A 14,964-nucleotide genomic window follows, 5' to 3' on the forward strand; every position below is an offset into this window, starting at 1 on the left:
GGGGGGGGTCCCCGAGGTTCACGAATTCCTCCTCTGACCTAGATGGTGAGCTCCACCAAGCGTGAGCAACACCAGCTCAGCAATGCTTGGCTAGCAGAGCCCAAATTTCTGACTTGCCGGAGTTGTTATGTATGTGGACCGTTGCTGACCTGCTTAGCGAGAGTTCTCCACCAAGATGGTGTGAGCACTGCTGCTGCGGCCGCCCTCTGGAAGGCGCCCACCTGCCTGGGCACCCAGCCGGCAGTGTACGCCACGGGCGCTGCTTGGGCACCTCGATGCGGTACACAGGTTCCTGTGCTGGAAAACACCAAAGGGGCTTTTTCCTCTATGGGCTGCGAAGCACCGCTTGGTGACCATCCAGGAGATGTCCAGGGGGAGAAGCCAATGCCTACAAAGCACTGGCTAAGACCCACCGGCAAACAGCAGTTTGGACTTCCAGCCTTTGCCCCAGGCAGATGTGCCATCCCCTGCAGCCTCAGACCTGTCCTGTGAGGTCCCCGCGAGTCCCCCCATCTTTCAGGCAGGGTCACCGGGCCCCACATGGGGTGCATGTTGCAGCATTGACCCCGCACCCACCCTGCTCCACTGCCCCAACCTGCGCTTGCTCCAGCGTTTGGCACCGGCGCCTCCGCACATCTGCTCTGAGCTGCGAGTGGGCTCAGGGAAACCTGTGGCTTTTGGCTCCATGGTAGTTTCTCCATTTGTCACCCGTCCCCGAGCAGGCTCCAGCCGTGAGAGTGGACCGACCAGGGCTGCTCATCCAGGAGCTCCGTGGGTGCAGGCACGCAGCGATGGAGAGCCACCAGGTTGGGTCACATCCCAGCTCCCACTGAGCTCCCAGCTGCCACCTCTCCCCATGGTAGTTTCTCCATTTGTCACCCGTCCCCGAGCAGGCTCCAGCCGTGAGAGTGGACCGACCAGGGCTGCTCATCCAGGAGCTCCGTGGGTGCAGGCACGCAGCGATGGAGAGCCACCAGGTTGGGTCACATCCCAGCTCCCACTGAGCTCCCGGCTCCCACCTCTCCCACTTGCTCCCATCTCCGCAGAAGCCACTCACGCAGCAGCCTCCCCTCCCTGGAGCAGCTCCACGTGTGGCACCGTGACTTCAGCCTCCACCAAGTCGCACCGGAAGGCGAGCGCCAGTGCGTGATCAGCAGAGTACGGTGATGGGTGCCCGAGCGGGCAGCGGGGTCGCCCACCCATGGGCGGTGCTGGGCAGCTCCAGTGCCCACGTGGCACAGGACCAGTATGGGCAATATGTCTCTGCTGTCCCGGCACTGAGCTCCGCATGGATGCTGCCACCACCGTGTCCCAACTCTGCCCTCAGCACATCTACATCCCTTTTGGGGACAATATCCCGAAAAGAGAACTAGCACAGATTCAACTGGTTTTTACTCCCAGCCAGAAGGTTTGTGAGCCCCCGTCCCCTGGCTGACTCAGCTGCTTCAGCTCCACAGTGCTGCCGTTAAGAAGGTTTGGGGGAGCCCTCTAAAGGAGAGGATTGCAGTTCTGCTCTTGGGGACAGCCCCCTGCAGCAGCCAGGGCACGTTTCGGGCTGACCACAGCACCATCACAGCCACCTGCTGAAACCTTACCCTTAAAATAGGGCATAAAGCAGCCGATTACTTTGCACGCAACAGCAAAAGAAGAACATTTGATGCAGCAAACACGGGAGCCCTGATCGGGGGCCGGGGTGGGTGCAGAGGGATTCACCACCCGACAGTGCTCCCCCTGCAAAGGCTTTGGGGAAGATCTGCACCTCCGTTTGAGGACCACAGCAGAGCCTCCGCTCCCTCCCCTCTCCCAACCCCGGCCTCCCCATCCTGCCCTCCCCCATTCAAACTATTGGCCTCTCTTACAGAATAAAATATTAATAGCGGCGTAGCGAGCCTCTCTGCAAAGGCTGCATGTATTGAGCTTACGAGGCGCACAAGCTTTTAGAGAGCAGGACACTTTTCCTACTTCCTAAGCATTTTCTTAGTCCTGAATCAATAATGCACTCGGAGCCCAGCGCACAGGTTGCTGCTGCGGTGCTCCCGCTGGTAGGGGCTGCGGACACGGGTGCATCTCCCTAGCAAGATGCGAGGGTTTAATAATCTGGCAGAGAAGGGATGGGGCAGGATCCAAGCAGCTTAATTTGTAGACAAGTTTCAGGGCAGCGCCCTGGGAAGAGCAAAGCTTGCAACTCTTGGGTACAGAAAGTCCAGGTTTGGAGACGAGCTAAAAAAGCAGTCAATGGGATTAAATGCCCGCGTCTTTGAACGTGTGCCCACGGTGGTGGCTAAGGGGTGACTGGTTCATCAGCTTCCGATCTTGGGCTCTAGGTTACCCTGTAATCCCCAAACTCACAAAAGGAGCAGTTACGGGGGTGCAGCCCCGGCAGGGGGGGTGGGTGAGAGGTGAGCCCGGGGCACCAGGAGGGATGGGGTTAGAGCAGCTCACCGGGGGATTAGCAGTTCACAAAGAAAGAGCTGCTCAAAAAATTATTCCACGGGAGGCCGGGCTGTGGGCGATGTGTGTGTGCCCAGCACAGACGAGATTATCTGCTTAGGAGTGGAATTTTCCGAGCGGCGTTAACCCTTGTGTCGCCCACAAATCGGCCGCACACGCATTTTTCAGGACAAGGTGCTGGGCGGTGGATCTGGCAGCAGATGCCGAGCAACTGCCCAGCCATCCCTGGGCTTTGGAAATGGAAGTATTGCCCCGAGGTCACCCTGCAAATGGCATGCTGAGGGCTCTTCATGGAGAGGTCACCTGTAGACAGGGCTGATTTCAGTCCGGAGGTTAAAATTCATCATGTCACCAAATTTTTCTGACTGTTTCTGGCTTAGCCAGAGTGAGCGTGAAGGGATTTGTGTCGTGCACGAGTGGTGCCAACTGTGTTGTGAGGGTGGAGCGGTGTCTTGGGTTGGTCTTTGTGTGCACGTGACGGGCAGAATCCCCCTCCAGGTCCTCCCTTTGCAGAGAAGAGGCCGACATCCAGGCAGGAAGCATCCTGCAGAGGTTGTATTATCTATGGCGCTAAGATCAGTTCAGACCCTTTTCATGGAGGTACTAAGCAGACTGGGGCGAGTTTCAGAGACAGCGTGGGGTGAGAGCGGAGATTTCCTTGACCCTCCTGGTTTATCTTGACCCTCACATCACGATTGGGTGACGGAACCACTACGTTGCCCAGCTGCAGGTGTCCGGGAGAACTCGATGTTCAGAAAGGTGGATGCCCCAACGCTCCCGGCAAAGCCCAGTCCTGCTCCTGAAATCCCTCCCTGCCTCAGTTTCCCCAGCTGGAGATGGGATGTTGTGCAGCCACCACACAACCCTGTCTGTCGCCGTGATGTTTCCCCACGGCTGGTGGAGAGAAGGGCACAGTGCTGAGCTAGGAAGAAATCCAAAGGAGATGCTTCTCGAATTCAGAAGCAGGCTGGAGGGGGAAGGGGAAGAGCAGCCATGAGCACGGGTTGAATCTCTTCTCCGGCAGAGAGACGGGCCCAAGGGAGCCCGAGAGCCTTGAACGAGCGGCACGCTGTTCGGTGAATGAGTATCTGCTTCAGGCCAAAGGGAAGAGGCAAAAAGCAAAGCAAAATGTCTCTCTGAGCGTGTCCCAGCATGTGCTCGCTAAGAGCCGGTTTCTGCTGACTCACGCTCTCCCGAATCCCGCACTCAGGCAAAGTGTGTCCTAACGCCTGTGCCGAGGGGTGACCTTGCGCTTGGACAACCTCCGATCCGGGAGGAAGGGGAAGGAAGCGGAGGAGCAATCAATCCCCCAAACCACGGCCCGGGGTCGGGGGGGGGAGATGGAGGGAGTGACATTCAGCTGAGCCAGAATTAGCAGTAGATCTGTGGAGGGACCCCATTTCCACCCTATTAATAATTCATTCCCGCTCTGCCTTTACCTGCTCATAAACAGCAAACAGCTTGTTAGCGAAGACGGGTTTCTCCCCTTTTGCTGTCTTTGCCCTCATAAGAGCCCCTTGCAGATGGCTGGGGGGAAAGAGGCAGCAAGGGAAGGGCACACAAGCAAGAAGACCACCCCAAAAGCCCATCCTGAGCATCCCATCCCATCCCACCCCACCCCTGCCCCAGAGCCCGCTGCCTCCCAGCCGGAGCTGCCCTTCCCCTACGGAGGTGAAGCTGCGAAATAACGCCCCACTGAACCATGAGTGCCCTGCCAGAACCTGCCTACACATACAGGTTGTTTAAGAACATCTCTTTGGAGGGTTACCATGAAGAAGGGAGCGACACCTGCAGGGTGTGTGGATGCGGGGTTCGCTGGAGCATTCCCGAGCATCCAAGCGGCTCTTGGGCAGCAGCCACACAGGCAGCCCCTGGGAAAACTGCATCTTCTGCCATAGGAGAGGGCTTCTGGATTATCTAAAATATATAGAGCTTGGCCAAAGCAGTATTTAAAAAAAAAAAATAGAAGAAAACGTAGCATCTTGAAGAAAGCTCTTAAGACTTCATTTCAAAAAGGTGCATTTTGTGTTCAGAGCACCCACAGTGTCTCTGCAGTCTGATGCTGCCATGCCAGCCCCACCAGGGACACCGACACGCTGACAGGCACCCCAAAACAGCACGGGCAAAGCTGTTCCCGAGACGTTTGCCGAGTTTGAGTCCCAGCCGTGCTGCGGGGAAAGCCTGCTTGGGCACCAGGGTCGGGGTAATTAGCGCAAGAGGAGTGGACCCCGGCCAGGGAGCTCTGCGTGGCCTCCCCATGGCTCCCGGCGTCCCCCCGCGTCCCCAGGGCATCAAGCGAGGAGGGCACGGACCTTCACCCATGCTCGCAGGGAAGGGCTGGTGCAGGGCTGTTTGGCTCGAGAGGGACCTCATATTTCTCCTCAATTATCTCCGTGCTCTCAGCCATCTCTGCCGGTGAGTTATGCCACTTGCCAGCTGTTGGAAATAATCGCTGTAAATTAATTATGGTTGTTTCACCCCTCTGATCCCTCCCAGCCCATGAATAGAGTGAAAATTAATTGTCAGAGTGTATTTCCAGTTCTCTGGGAGTCCCATCCTGGCCACTGGCAGGTTATGGTTTGTGCCCTGAAGCACAAGATTTAATTACCCACAAATGTTATTTTTGATCATAAAATCACCTTATCTTTTTCTCAAATCCAGATAGAGCAGTTGACCCCTCAGGTCAGAAGCAGCAAGAGTGAAACTACCCCATAATGACGTTAGGATGAGCCTACGTTTTCTCCTGGGTAAATGCGATTCTGTTTGGGAAAGAGCATCGTGTCCTGAAGCAGTTATTAGAAGAAAAACCAAAGAAGTTTCCCAAAACACATATCACTCGGTGTGGCCCTTGTTAAAAGTTGTTATTGCAGAAAATAGATTTAACTCGGTATCAGTGGGGAGGATAAAAGCGGTTGTCAGGGACAGCATCTTTCCTGCCCGGGGGTTTATCTCCTGGTGCTGAATCGTGGTGCTGACCGGCACCAGAGCGAAGCCGCAGCCCGACCAGGACAGGGACGGGATCCCCGCGAGGCCCCGGCAGAGCCAGGGAAGCCGGAGCAGGACATGGAGGCGAAGCGAAGCTTCGCGGCTCAATCCCAGCGTGAATCAGGAGAACATGGCTGAGCGTAAAGAAGCAGGAAAGCAAACGCACCGAGATGATCATTCCAGCTTTATCCTTCAGCCTCCTGAGCAAACAGATCCAATTTGGTGCTGGATGGGGAAAGGTACAGGGGGAAAATAAAACTTCGGGGGGAAGGAAGAGGAGGAGAGGCAGGGATGGTGCGGGATGGCCCCTGCTCCCCTCCGCCAGTTGGGGACCACCGTCTCCCATGGCCATCAGTCCTCCCCATGACGGACAGGTTGTACAGGCTGCAGGACACCCGTGGTGGCACCAGTCCACAGCAGGGACGTTAGCAGGGCAGGATGAGGTGTACACAAGGATTTTGCCGAGGCAGTTGTTTTGCAGGATCTGGAGGAAATTTGATACGAATTTAAGGACTTTGCTGCCATGCAAGACAACGTGGGGACTTTGTGAACCTGATCAGCCAACACTGAAGCACAAAATGAAAAGCAGGGTGCCCTGCGAGAAGCAGAAGGGCCTTGGGATGTTTCTTAAGCATCACGGCCAGACGGGGCAGGTGCTAAAGAGGAGGAGGCACTTGTCCCCTCCTGGGTGGAGGTTCAGACCGAGGGCTCCTCGGCCAGGAGTGCTCCCGAGAAGGAGGAAGGAGGTTTCTATGCTGTCACCTACCCCACTGAAATCGCTCCAGCAACCACCTGATGCGCAGGCCAGCAAAACCCTGCTCCTGCGCAATGATGTTTTTCTCCTGAATTCCTTGTGCCGCTCAGCAAAACTAGACAATCACCTACAGATAAGAGGGGCAGCACCCTGCAAACCCTCCTCACCTCCTCCCGCAGCGGTGACAGATGGTGGCCACTGCTAATGGCCCCGTGAGGGTCAGGATGGACAGCCTTCGGTGGGCACCAGACCTTCTCCTGTCTGCTCCAAGTGCCTGGTCGTTAAGCAGATCTCTCATTTCAGAGTCTGAAGGAAGCTCCTCCTCTTGTCGAGGGAGCCAGACCCATCTCTCCAGGCCCTTTAGGCTGTGGAGGGGGAGATCAAAAGGCCCCCTGTCCCAACCATCATCAGTGCTTGCAGGAGAGCCTGGAGACACCCAAGGTCTGAGAGCTCTCTGGCTCAGTTTGGGAGCCAGTTCTTGGGGGGGAAAGCCCTCTACGGGAGAAAGCACTCAAGAGAACCTGCCCAACAGCACAGAACTTTGTTGCAAAGAAAAACCTTTAACCTTTTTCCCCTTCAATAAAGATCTGCCCATAAAAAAAAAAGCCAAGGATTTCAACCCCTGACTAAAAAAATACAAAGTTTGGATTTCTAAAACTAGTCCAACTTGATGACACCTTGCCATTAGTCTTATTAGGAGACTGATTGTAATTAAAAACAAGTTGATCCCAGGGTGGCCTAGGTTTTAGCAGAAGCCTTGGCTTAAACAACGCAGTTTCATCAAGTGGAAGAGACCCCTGAAAGCAGAGCAACTCCAGGGGCAGTCCCTGGGCCAAGACACCCTTAAACAAATCACACCGGGTTATGAGAGCTGTAATGAGCATCCTTGGCTGAGCAGTACAAGTTTTCACATTGTCCACTTATTTTTCCTTACTCAAATCTCGGGTGGTTTTTTTTCCCCTTTTAATATTATTATTATTTTTATTATTTTTCTTTATTGTGTGGCTAGTGGTTGTAATCGCTTTCCAGCTTCCCTTTGGCATGGAGATCTCCTAAAAGCTGCAGTTTTATCTCTGTGCAGCTTTCACCATTCACAACAGATGTCTAGTTTGTTTAAAATATTCAACAGCTTAATGATTAATCAAGTAATTTCACCTACAAAAATATATAATTTTATGCTATGAGGCTTAAAAATGGCATTATCTGCCAGGAAAAAAAAAAAAAGCAAAACAACTTTGTGCACTCATTAAGAGCTCTAGAAACCAGCTGGGCTTTGTAAAACCGGGGCCTTTTATTGTGGCTGTTTTCCCCCCTTCCCTCCCTCCCTCCCCAGCAAGGCGGGGAGCAGCTTCACGGCAGCATCCTGGATTCCTGTCATCGTGCCTTGTCAGAGCACGATGTCTTGTTTCTTAAGAAATCCTCCTCAAGGAGCAAGTCCCTGCTGTCACCTTCAGAAAGTCCCTTTTGCAGCATTTCTGCCCAGCACCGACCCCAGGCACCGAGAGGAGATGAAACCCAAGGGCTGGACCTGTGGTCACCGGGACTGGGACACATTTCCGGCTCGAGAAGTGTGCCCATGTGAACCTCATGAGGTTCAACAAGGCCAAGTGCAGGTTCTTGCACTGCATCCAGGCAACTTCTGGTATCAATACAAGCTGGGGGATGAAGGGATGGAGAGCAGTACTAGGGGGAACTGGTGGAGGAAAAGCTGGACGTGACCCAGCAATGTGCACTCACAGCCCAGCGAGCCCCCGGCATCTGAGGCTGCATCCCTAGCAGCGTGGCCAGCAGGGCAAGGGGGATATTCTGCCCCCCTGCACCACTCTGGGGAGACCCCCCTGCAGTGCTGCCTCCAGCTTGGGGGGTCCCAATGGCAGAAGGACACGGAGCTGTTGGAGCGGGGCCAGAGGAGGCCCCGGAGATGATCAGAGGGATAGAACACTATCAGGACAGGCTGAGAGAGTTGGCGCTGGAGAAGAGAAGGCCTTGTAGCCCCTTCCAGTACTTAAAGGGGGCTTATAAGAAAAATGGGGACAAACTTTATAGCAGACCCTGTTGTGATAGGACATGGGGTAACGGCTTTAAACTAGAAGAGGGTAGATTTGGACTAGATGTAAGGAAGAGATTATTTTTTTTATGATGAAGGTGGTGAAACACTGGATCAGGTTGCCCAGAGAGGAAACATTCCAGGTCAGGTTGGATGGGGCTCTGAGCAAACTGATGTAGTTGAAGATGACCCTGCTTATTGCAGAGGGTTTGGAATGACCTTTAGAGGTCCCTTTCAACCCAAACCATTCTATGATTTGCCCCATGGAGGGACAATCTGGCTTGGATGCCATTTGTTAGGACAACTTGTCCTCAACGAGGCTTTTGCACTTTCCCCCCGTGATTTTGCCACTTTGGGCTGAGCTGGGGCTAAGAAAGGTTGCAGTGCTCTTTGGTGCACCCTCAAGAAATGAGCAACCAGAAGAGCATGCTGGAGAGCTGGAAACCTGCAATGTCTAGTTGCCGTGAGGACACTCACGACTGATTTAATAGCGTGAGACTCAAAGTGAACTGGTTTATTTTAAGCTCGCTGAGACCAAGTTTGCCTGGCTAATGCATTCTGACTTTTAGATTGAAGACGTAAATATCTTGAGACTTTGGACAGATTCTTTGGAGGACACACGGCTTGGAGGAGGAAACCAGATTCAAAAATAATACCTGGAATTGTTTCAACAGTGCTATAACAGATCTTACCAAGTCCAATGGAGCAGCCAAAGTATGGCCATCTGTTTCCGCTCCCCCCTGCCCTCCCGGCCGACTTCAAACCACCCCACCAGCGGAAAAATGCATTGAGCACCCTGTGGAGGAAGGACAATTCAATAAACCCAAAACCAAAAAGGAACACTTCATTTTAGCAGAGGAAGCCATAGTGATGTGACTCACTTGGTGGCTTTTGAGGCTCTCCCCCACCTTTCAGCACTGTCACTTAGAGGTTATTTTTTGCGTTTGCCCTGTTACAACCACACAAATCTCAAACTGTGTGCCGCCTCAGAGCATCAGGGTGGTGAAAGACGTCTTTGGACTTGCTGTCTGCTGAGCTGAGCATGCTTACAGGTTGGGAAGTACAGGAGTCATCAGGGATTGTGCATCTCCATTCCCTGATCTCTGGGATGAGCATATGGGACACAGGCAGAGTTTTGGCTCCGCTTCTTCCTCCTCTTGACCCCTGCCAGGGACATGCTTGGACGTCCTCCAAATGGGACACTGGGAGGGGGATCACGCTTGTCGGACTCGGTTGCTTCCCTCAGTGCTCCTGGGAAACCTGTCCCACCTCCCACCCTGGCCACTCTTTACTGATCTGGGTAATATTTTCTTACTGTGGTTTGGCCACAGAGTCCTTCCTTTGTGTAATTTGCCTACTGCTTAAGGAAGCCTCCAAAGAGAACCTTGATAGGAGCATCATCTCTAGCCCTGAAAGCGAAGCTGGCCACTGTGGCCAGCTCTAGCACCAAATACTCAGTGGAGATTCATCTTACACCAGCTCAAGGGCTTTGGCAGCCCCGATGGCTGCCACACACAAGGAAAAGAAGCCACGTGGCAAGAGCACTCTTACCAGGATGGTTCCATGCACGCAGACTCCTGCTCATACAGAGCTGCTGTGAGCAGCAAGGAGGGGGTTTATTGGGGAGTTTTGTGCTGCCACCTCGAGCCGATTCCCCACCTGAGCCCAGCAAGACGCTGCACTGCTGCACCCTCCTTCAGACAAGAGGGGAAAATGGACCTCTGGGATGGTCTTTTCAGGACCGTCCTATTAAGCCATCTGTATGGCCACATTGGCAGTAAGACCATACTGCAACACAATATGTTGCCTCAGCGCAGGAGGCGTACTCGGAGCCCTCAGCGCTTCAGCTGATGGGGATTTTTCTTCCTTTTTCTTTTACCACTGTAAAGCTGCGCTAAGAGGCAGCTACATCCCCCAGCAGGAAGCTGTGTCTCATTAGCAGAGGTAAACAATTCCTCTGAACGTGACGAGTCAGGAGAGCATATTAAATATGTCAATATCTTAGGTTTTTTTAATCCCTGCTCCCGAACAGCATGTCGCAGCAGCCGAGGACCCCCAGCGTGGCTCAGAGCCCTGCCGCACCCCGGCTGGCATCTCCCCTTGCTCCGGGCATCTCCTCCTCTCTGGGAGGGGAGTGGGGAGCTCCTGGGCAGGTGCCCTCACGCCTCGACCTGACCCACCCGAGCAAGCCTGAGCACTCCATTCGTTTCCCTTGCTCAACTGGCACAGCTGCAAACAAGTGAAAAAAATAATAAAACCATACCCATTTGCTTTTAAAACACCAACCGAAGCATCCATTTAGTAGCCTCCCTGCTCCGGGGATGGGCAGCGCACTGGAGCCCGGCAGCAGCCCTTCCTCCCAGCGCTCACGGAGATGGCAAAACCCACACGTTGCTCACGTTAAGGCTGTAACAGGAGGAGCAAATCCCAGCACGGCACTCGTGACTTTACCATCCGGCAGATGTACATTTGAGAGCACGACAATGTTGAAAACAGTATGAGTTTTGCCCCGTTTTATCAACTAGCTTCTGCTGCTTTCCCCGGCAGCCTCATGCACACGCACACGACGCGGCATGCTTTATTTACAGGGGTCCCCTTTTCTCCCCAAGGCCCCCGCTGCATCCCCTGCAAAGGAGCCTGGTGCTCACGTACAGATCAGCTGCTCGCTATTTTGTTTTATCCCTGCTGCTGGCGGAGCAGCCTTCTGCGTTATTTACAGCGTGCTACTCACACGCCGCTCAGGAGACAGAATTATTTATGTCCTCCTGAGCTTTTCTAGGCTCCTCGGCGCTGTGGCCTCCACTCGCTGTGCAAACAGTTACTCGCATTCAGCGCGTGTCTCCGAGCTGCGGGGAGGAACCAAAGGCCCATTTTACAGACACAGAGCGGAGAAGCTCTAAGTACTTCCCAGGACTTTCGGTTGCCCAACTGGAGGTGGCAGAGCCCAGATTTTCCCAAGCATCTTACGCTACACATTGTTTTCCACTTTCAAAGCAACAGCCACACTTCGCACCCGAGAGCATCTATTTCCTCAAGCTGTATCCCTTCCTCTGTTTTGCCTGGGGTTTACACAGGGCACCCTAAAAGTAGGTCACAAGCACTTAGACTCCAACAGTTTCCCAGGTCAAAGCAAGCCCATGGCTCAGGATGCGTCTCCAGTGCCACGGACACAGGAGCAGCCGCTTCCCACGCTTGTGGCACGGCTCTCCCAACGCCGGGACACCACCAGCCTGTGCAGACCCCAACCCTGCGCCGCCGTTGTTTGAGCCTCCAGGTACCAGCAGCAGCTCCCTGCACCCCGGCACAGCCCCGGTGCTACAGGAGGTCCCCAGGGCCGGGCAGGAACATGCCGTTCCCCAGACACAGAACCTTCCCACGGGCTCCCGACCACGCACAATGCATTCACAAACCAAACCGCAAAACCCAGCTCGGTCTTACCTTGCAAGTCCACTGTGCTCAGCAGGGCAAGACCTCACACTCCAGCAAGCTCCTCGCCTCCAGACATCAGCCCTGAGCAGCTCCAGCTGCTTTATCACCTCCTCCTTCTCTGCCAGGTGGCTCTGCCTCCCTGTCGAGGGTCCCACCGCAGCAGAGCCTGCTGTCCTACCAATCCCTCTCCCTTCCCGATCCTCTGGACTTTGAGTCTGAGAGGGAAGTAAAGCGACAGCAAACAGATGCTTCACATGCAAAAAAGATTTGTAGTGTGTTGCAGAGGGTTTTTTTTGCAGATGGTACCCACTATCACACAGCCCCACATCATCCCCAAGGCAGGTCTGACCCACGTGCTCCCGCAGGCAGGGGCTGCAGGGCAAGAGAGACCCCGGTGTGTAATGACAGGCTTTAACACATGTATGCTTGAGCGATAAACCCGTTGCCACGGCTAACCCTGATGCCCACCTCCAAAACTTCAACATTTGGTGCGTGACCTTGAAAATATGTCCTTAATGCAGTTCAACGCATGTGGATGGGTGCATGTGTCTCTGCAAAACACGCAAGCTTGGCTGTGCGCTGCCACTTGTGGGCAAAATAGGATGGCTGGGCCGTTTCTTCCCATTGCCCAGGCCGGCAGGCAACGAGTGACCTAGCAGTGGACATCGTCACCTGCATGGGCTGAGCCATCCTTCCCACTGTGGTCCCTGCGGGCGGGCAAGGACCATCGCACCTCCTGCCTGCGGCTGGGGAAGGCAGCGCGGCTTGGGAAGCCCCTGTCCCCGCAGGCAGTGGGGCTGCCAGGCAGAGCTACGTAACTCGGTGGCTGCAAAGACAGACGTGAGCTGATGTTCCCTTCTATTTGCCACGGGTTTAGAATGTGGGAGTCCTGGGTCCATGGGTCTGGGCACAGAACTGCCTGCCCTGTTCCCTTCCCGATTCCTTCCCCGTCAGCTTCCTAACCCGTCAGGTTAGTTTGGGTGGGTTGAACTGAAGAGTCACCAGCAACGGTCATCACACTGGGCTGAGCGGGTGCACCCAAAGCATACCTGCTCTGCTTGTCCCCAAGGGCAGCGTGCTGTCCTGGGGAAAGCAGAGACACCAGGAGCACAGATCTCTGCTCTCTCCACTACTGCCCAGTCCTGGCCCAGCTCGGAGCTGGGGAAATCTGTTTTCCCTCCTCCAGCTGTGCTCAGAGGCACTGGGGTGACGATGTGTCCCCAGCCCGTGCGGCATCAAGAGCCATGAAAGGCATGGATGTGCTTCTGAGATTTCAGCCATTTGGTTCTTGCAAGGGAGCAGGGGTGAACGCAGCTTTCCATAGGCTTGTAACTTGGCCAAGCTTAAATGAAGTCTCTCAGAGACCATCTCAGGGAAAGCGCTTTCTATGAAAACTGCCCCCGTGCCAAATTGAAAGGCCCTTTCCCAAAGGGCATTTCAAAGAAAACAGCTCAGCGGTTCTTACAGCAAAGGCAAAGCCACATGTTTCTGTCTTAAACTCATGCTCAGAAAGAGCATCACCCAGAGCCAGACCCCCAGCAAACTCCAGTGCAGCCCAGCAGTTAACATTTGACACAAGCAGCTAAAACCAGGGTCCGTAATGGTGCAAACTCGACCACCTGCTCGCGATGCCCATGCGATGCCCATGCGATGCCCGGGCATTGCCTTCTTCTCTCGTGACCGTTGTTGTTGTTCCAGGAGAACCCGTACCTGTGCAGCGATGAGTGCGACGCCTCCAACCCGGACCTGGCCCACCCGCCGAAACTCATGTTCGACAGTGAGGATGAAGGGCTGGCCACGTACTGGCAGAGCGTGACGTGGCGCCGATACCCGGAGCCGCTGCTGGCCAACATCACGCTGTCCTGGAACAAGAGCATTGAGCTGACGGATGACATCGTGATAACGTTCGAGTATGGCCGGCCCACCATCATGATGCTGGAGAAGTCACTGGACAATGGGAGGACTTGGCACCCGTACCAATATTATGCAGATGACTGCATGGAGGCCTTCAGCATGCCAGCACGGAGGGTCCGGGACCTCTCCACCACCAGTGCCAACAGGGTCCTCTGCACAGAGGAGTATTCCCGCTGGGCGGGCTCCAAAAAAGAGAAGACCGTCCGGTTCGAGGTGAGGGACCGCTTTGCCATCTTTGCTGGCCCTGACCTCAAGAACATGGACAACTTGTACACCCGGCTGGAGAGCGCCAAAGGGCTCAAGGACTTCTTCACCGTGACCGACCTGCGGATGAGATTGCTGAGACCGGCCCTGGGGGGCACCTATGTGCAGAGGGAGAACTTGTACAAGTACTTCTATGCTGTCTCCAACATTGAAGTCACCGGCAGGTAACTGCATTTCTTTGGGCGTCTCTTCTTGGAGGGATGAGAAGAGGGTTACTGCTAGAAAACTAAGCCATCAGCGTTTCTGTTGACCGATAAGATTATTGGTGTTTCTCTCTCTAATACCCTCTCTCCCAAGGCAGGGCAGCGTCGGTAATAAAACAGATGTGTCCTTGCAGAGAACGGCTGGGGCACCTCCAAGGCTGTGTCTGAGAGAAGGGCTGTGTCCTCCTGGAGCCGGCATAGGGGGGAGCTGGGACACGGCTTGGATGGATGGTCGGAGTCTGAGTTCCCTCTGATACCCTATCCCCAGCTGTGCAAACACAGGCAGCCTGTGCCCCAAAATCTCAGGGGCAACACTAGTGGGTCTGGCGGGGGTGAGGAATGAGGCTTACCCCACTAAACTCCAGCTCGCTGCCAGTCCCGAGTCAGTCTCGTGCCCCCGGAGCAGCCCCAGCTGCGGCCGATGAAATTTAGGCTGAGGATAAACCCCCCGAGAGGTCTGGGGCAGGGGAAGGCAGGAGGGGGTTTGTTTCTCCTGGTTTTTGTTTTTCATATCTCTGTACGATGCCATATGTTACGTTATGACATCAACTAAAAAAGCAAAGTAAGGTGGAAAAATGCCGAGATGGCTAATTTCCCATCCAGCCTGTGGATTCAGCTTGTGCAAGACTTTCAGGCGAGAGGGGAAAAATCTCCCCATCACCCACCCCGTGCTAACAGGAATCACCACAGCGACAGAGGAGCCGTTTGTGTCGGTTCCAAACTGTTTGCTTCTGAGACTTGCAAGCAAAAATGTTTTGCAGGTGCCACCGAGGCTGGCTTTGAACGGGCTCCAAGGGGAAGGAAGCTGCAGCGAGGGATGGGAGAGCTCTTCGCTCCCGCGGGGGGAGGCAGGAGGCAGCGGTGAGGGCAGCAGCAGGCAGAGGCGCTCGGTCACCGGGCCGGGATGAGCAGCCACG

The 14,964-nt window shown here is 54.7% G+C and overlaps 1 protein-coding gene across 1 annotated transcript in view; it reads left to right on the top strand.

Moving 5' to 3' along the window:
• Window positions 1–14,964, top strand: part of NTNG2 (netrin G2) — a 48,822-nt gene that overhangs the window by 7,236 nt on the left and 26,622 nt on the right. The window contains exon 2 of the mRNA XM_009892232.1: window positions 13,365–14,008. Within this exon, the coding sequence (XP_009890534.1) occupies window positions 13,365–14,008 (644 nt within the window). The remainder of the gene's footprint in view (window positions 1–13,364; window positions 14,009–14,964) is intronic.

This window comes from Charadrius vociferus, unplaced genomic scaffold (genome assembly GCF_000708025.1).
Source record: "Charadrius vociferus isolate BGI_N301 unplaced genomic scaffold, ASM70802v2 scaffold549, whole genome shotgun sequence".
Classification (NCBI taxonomy): domain Eukaryota; kingdom Metazoa; phylum Chordata; class Aves; order Charadriiformes; family Charadriidae; genus Charadrius; species Charadrius vociferus.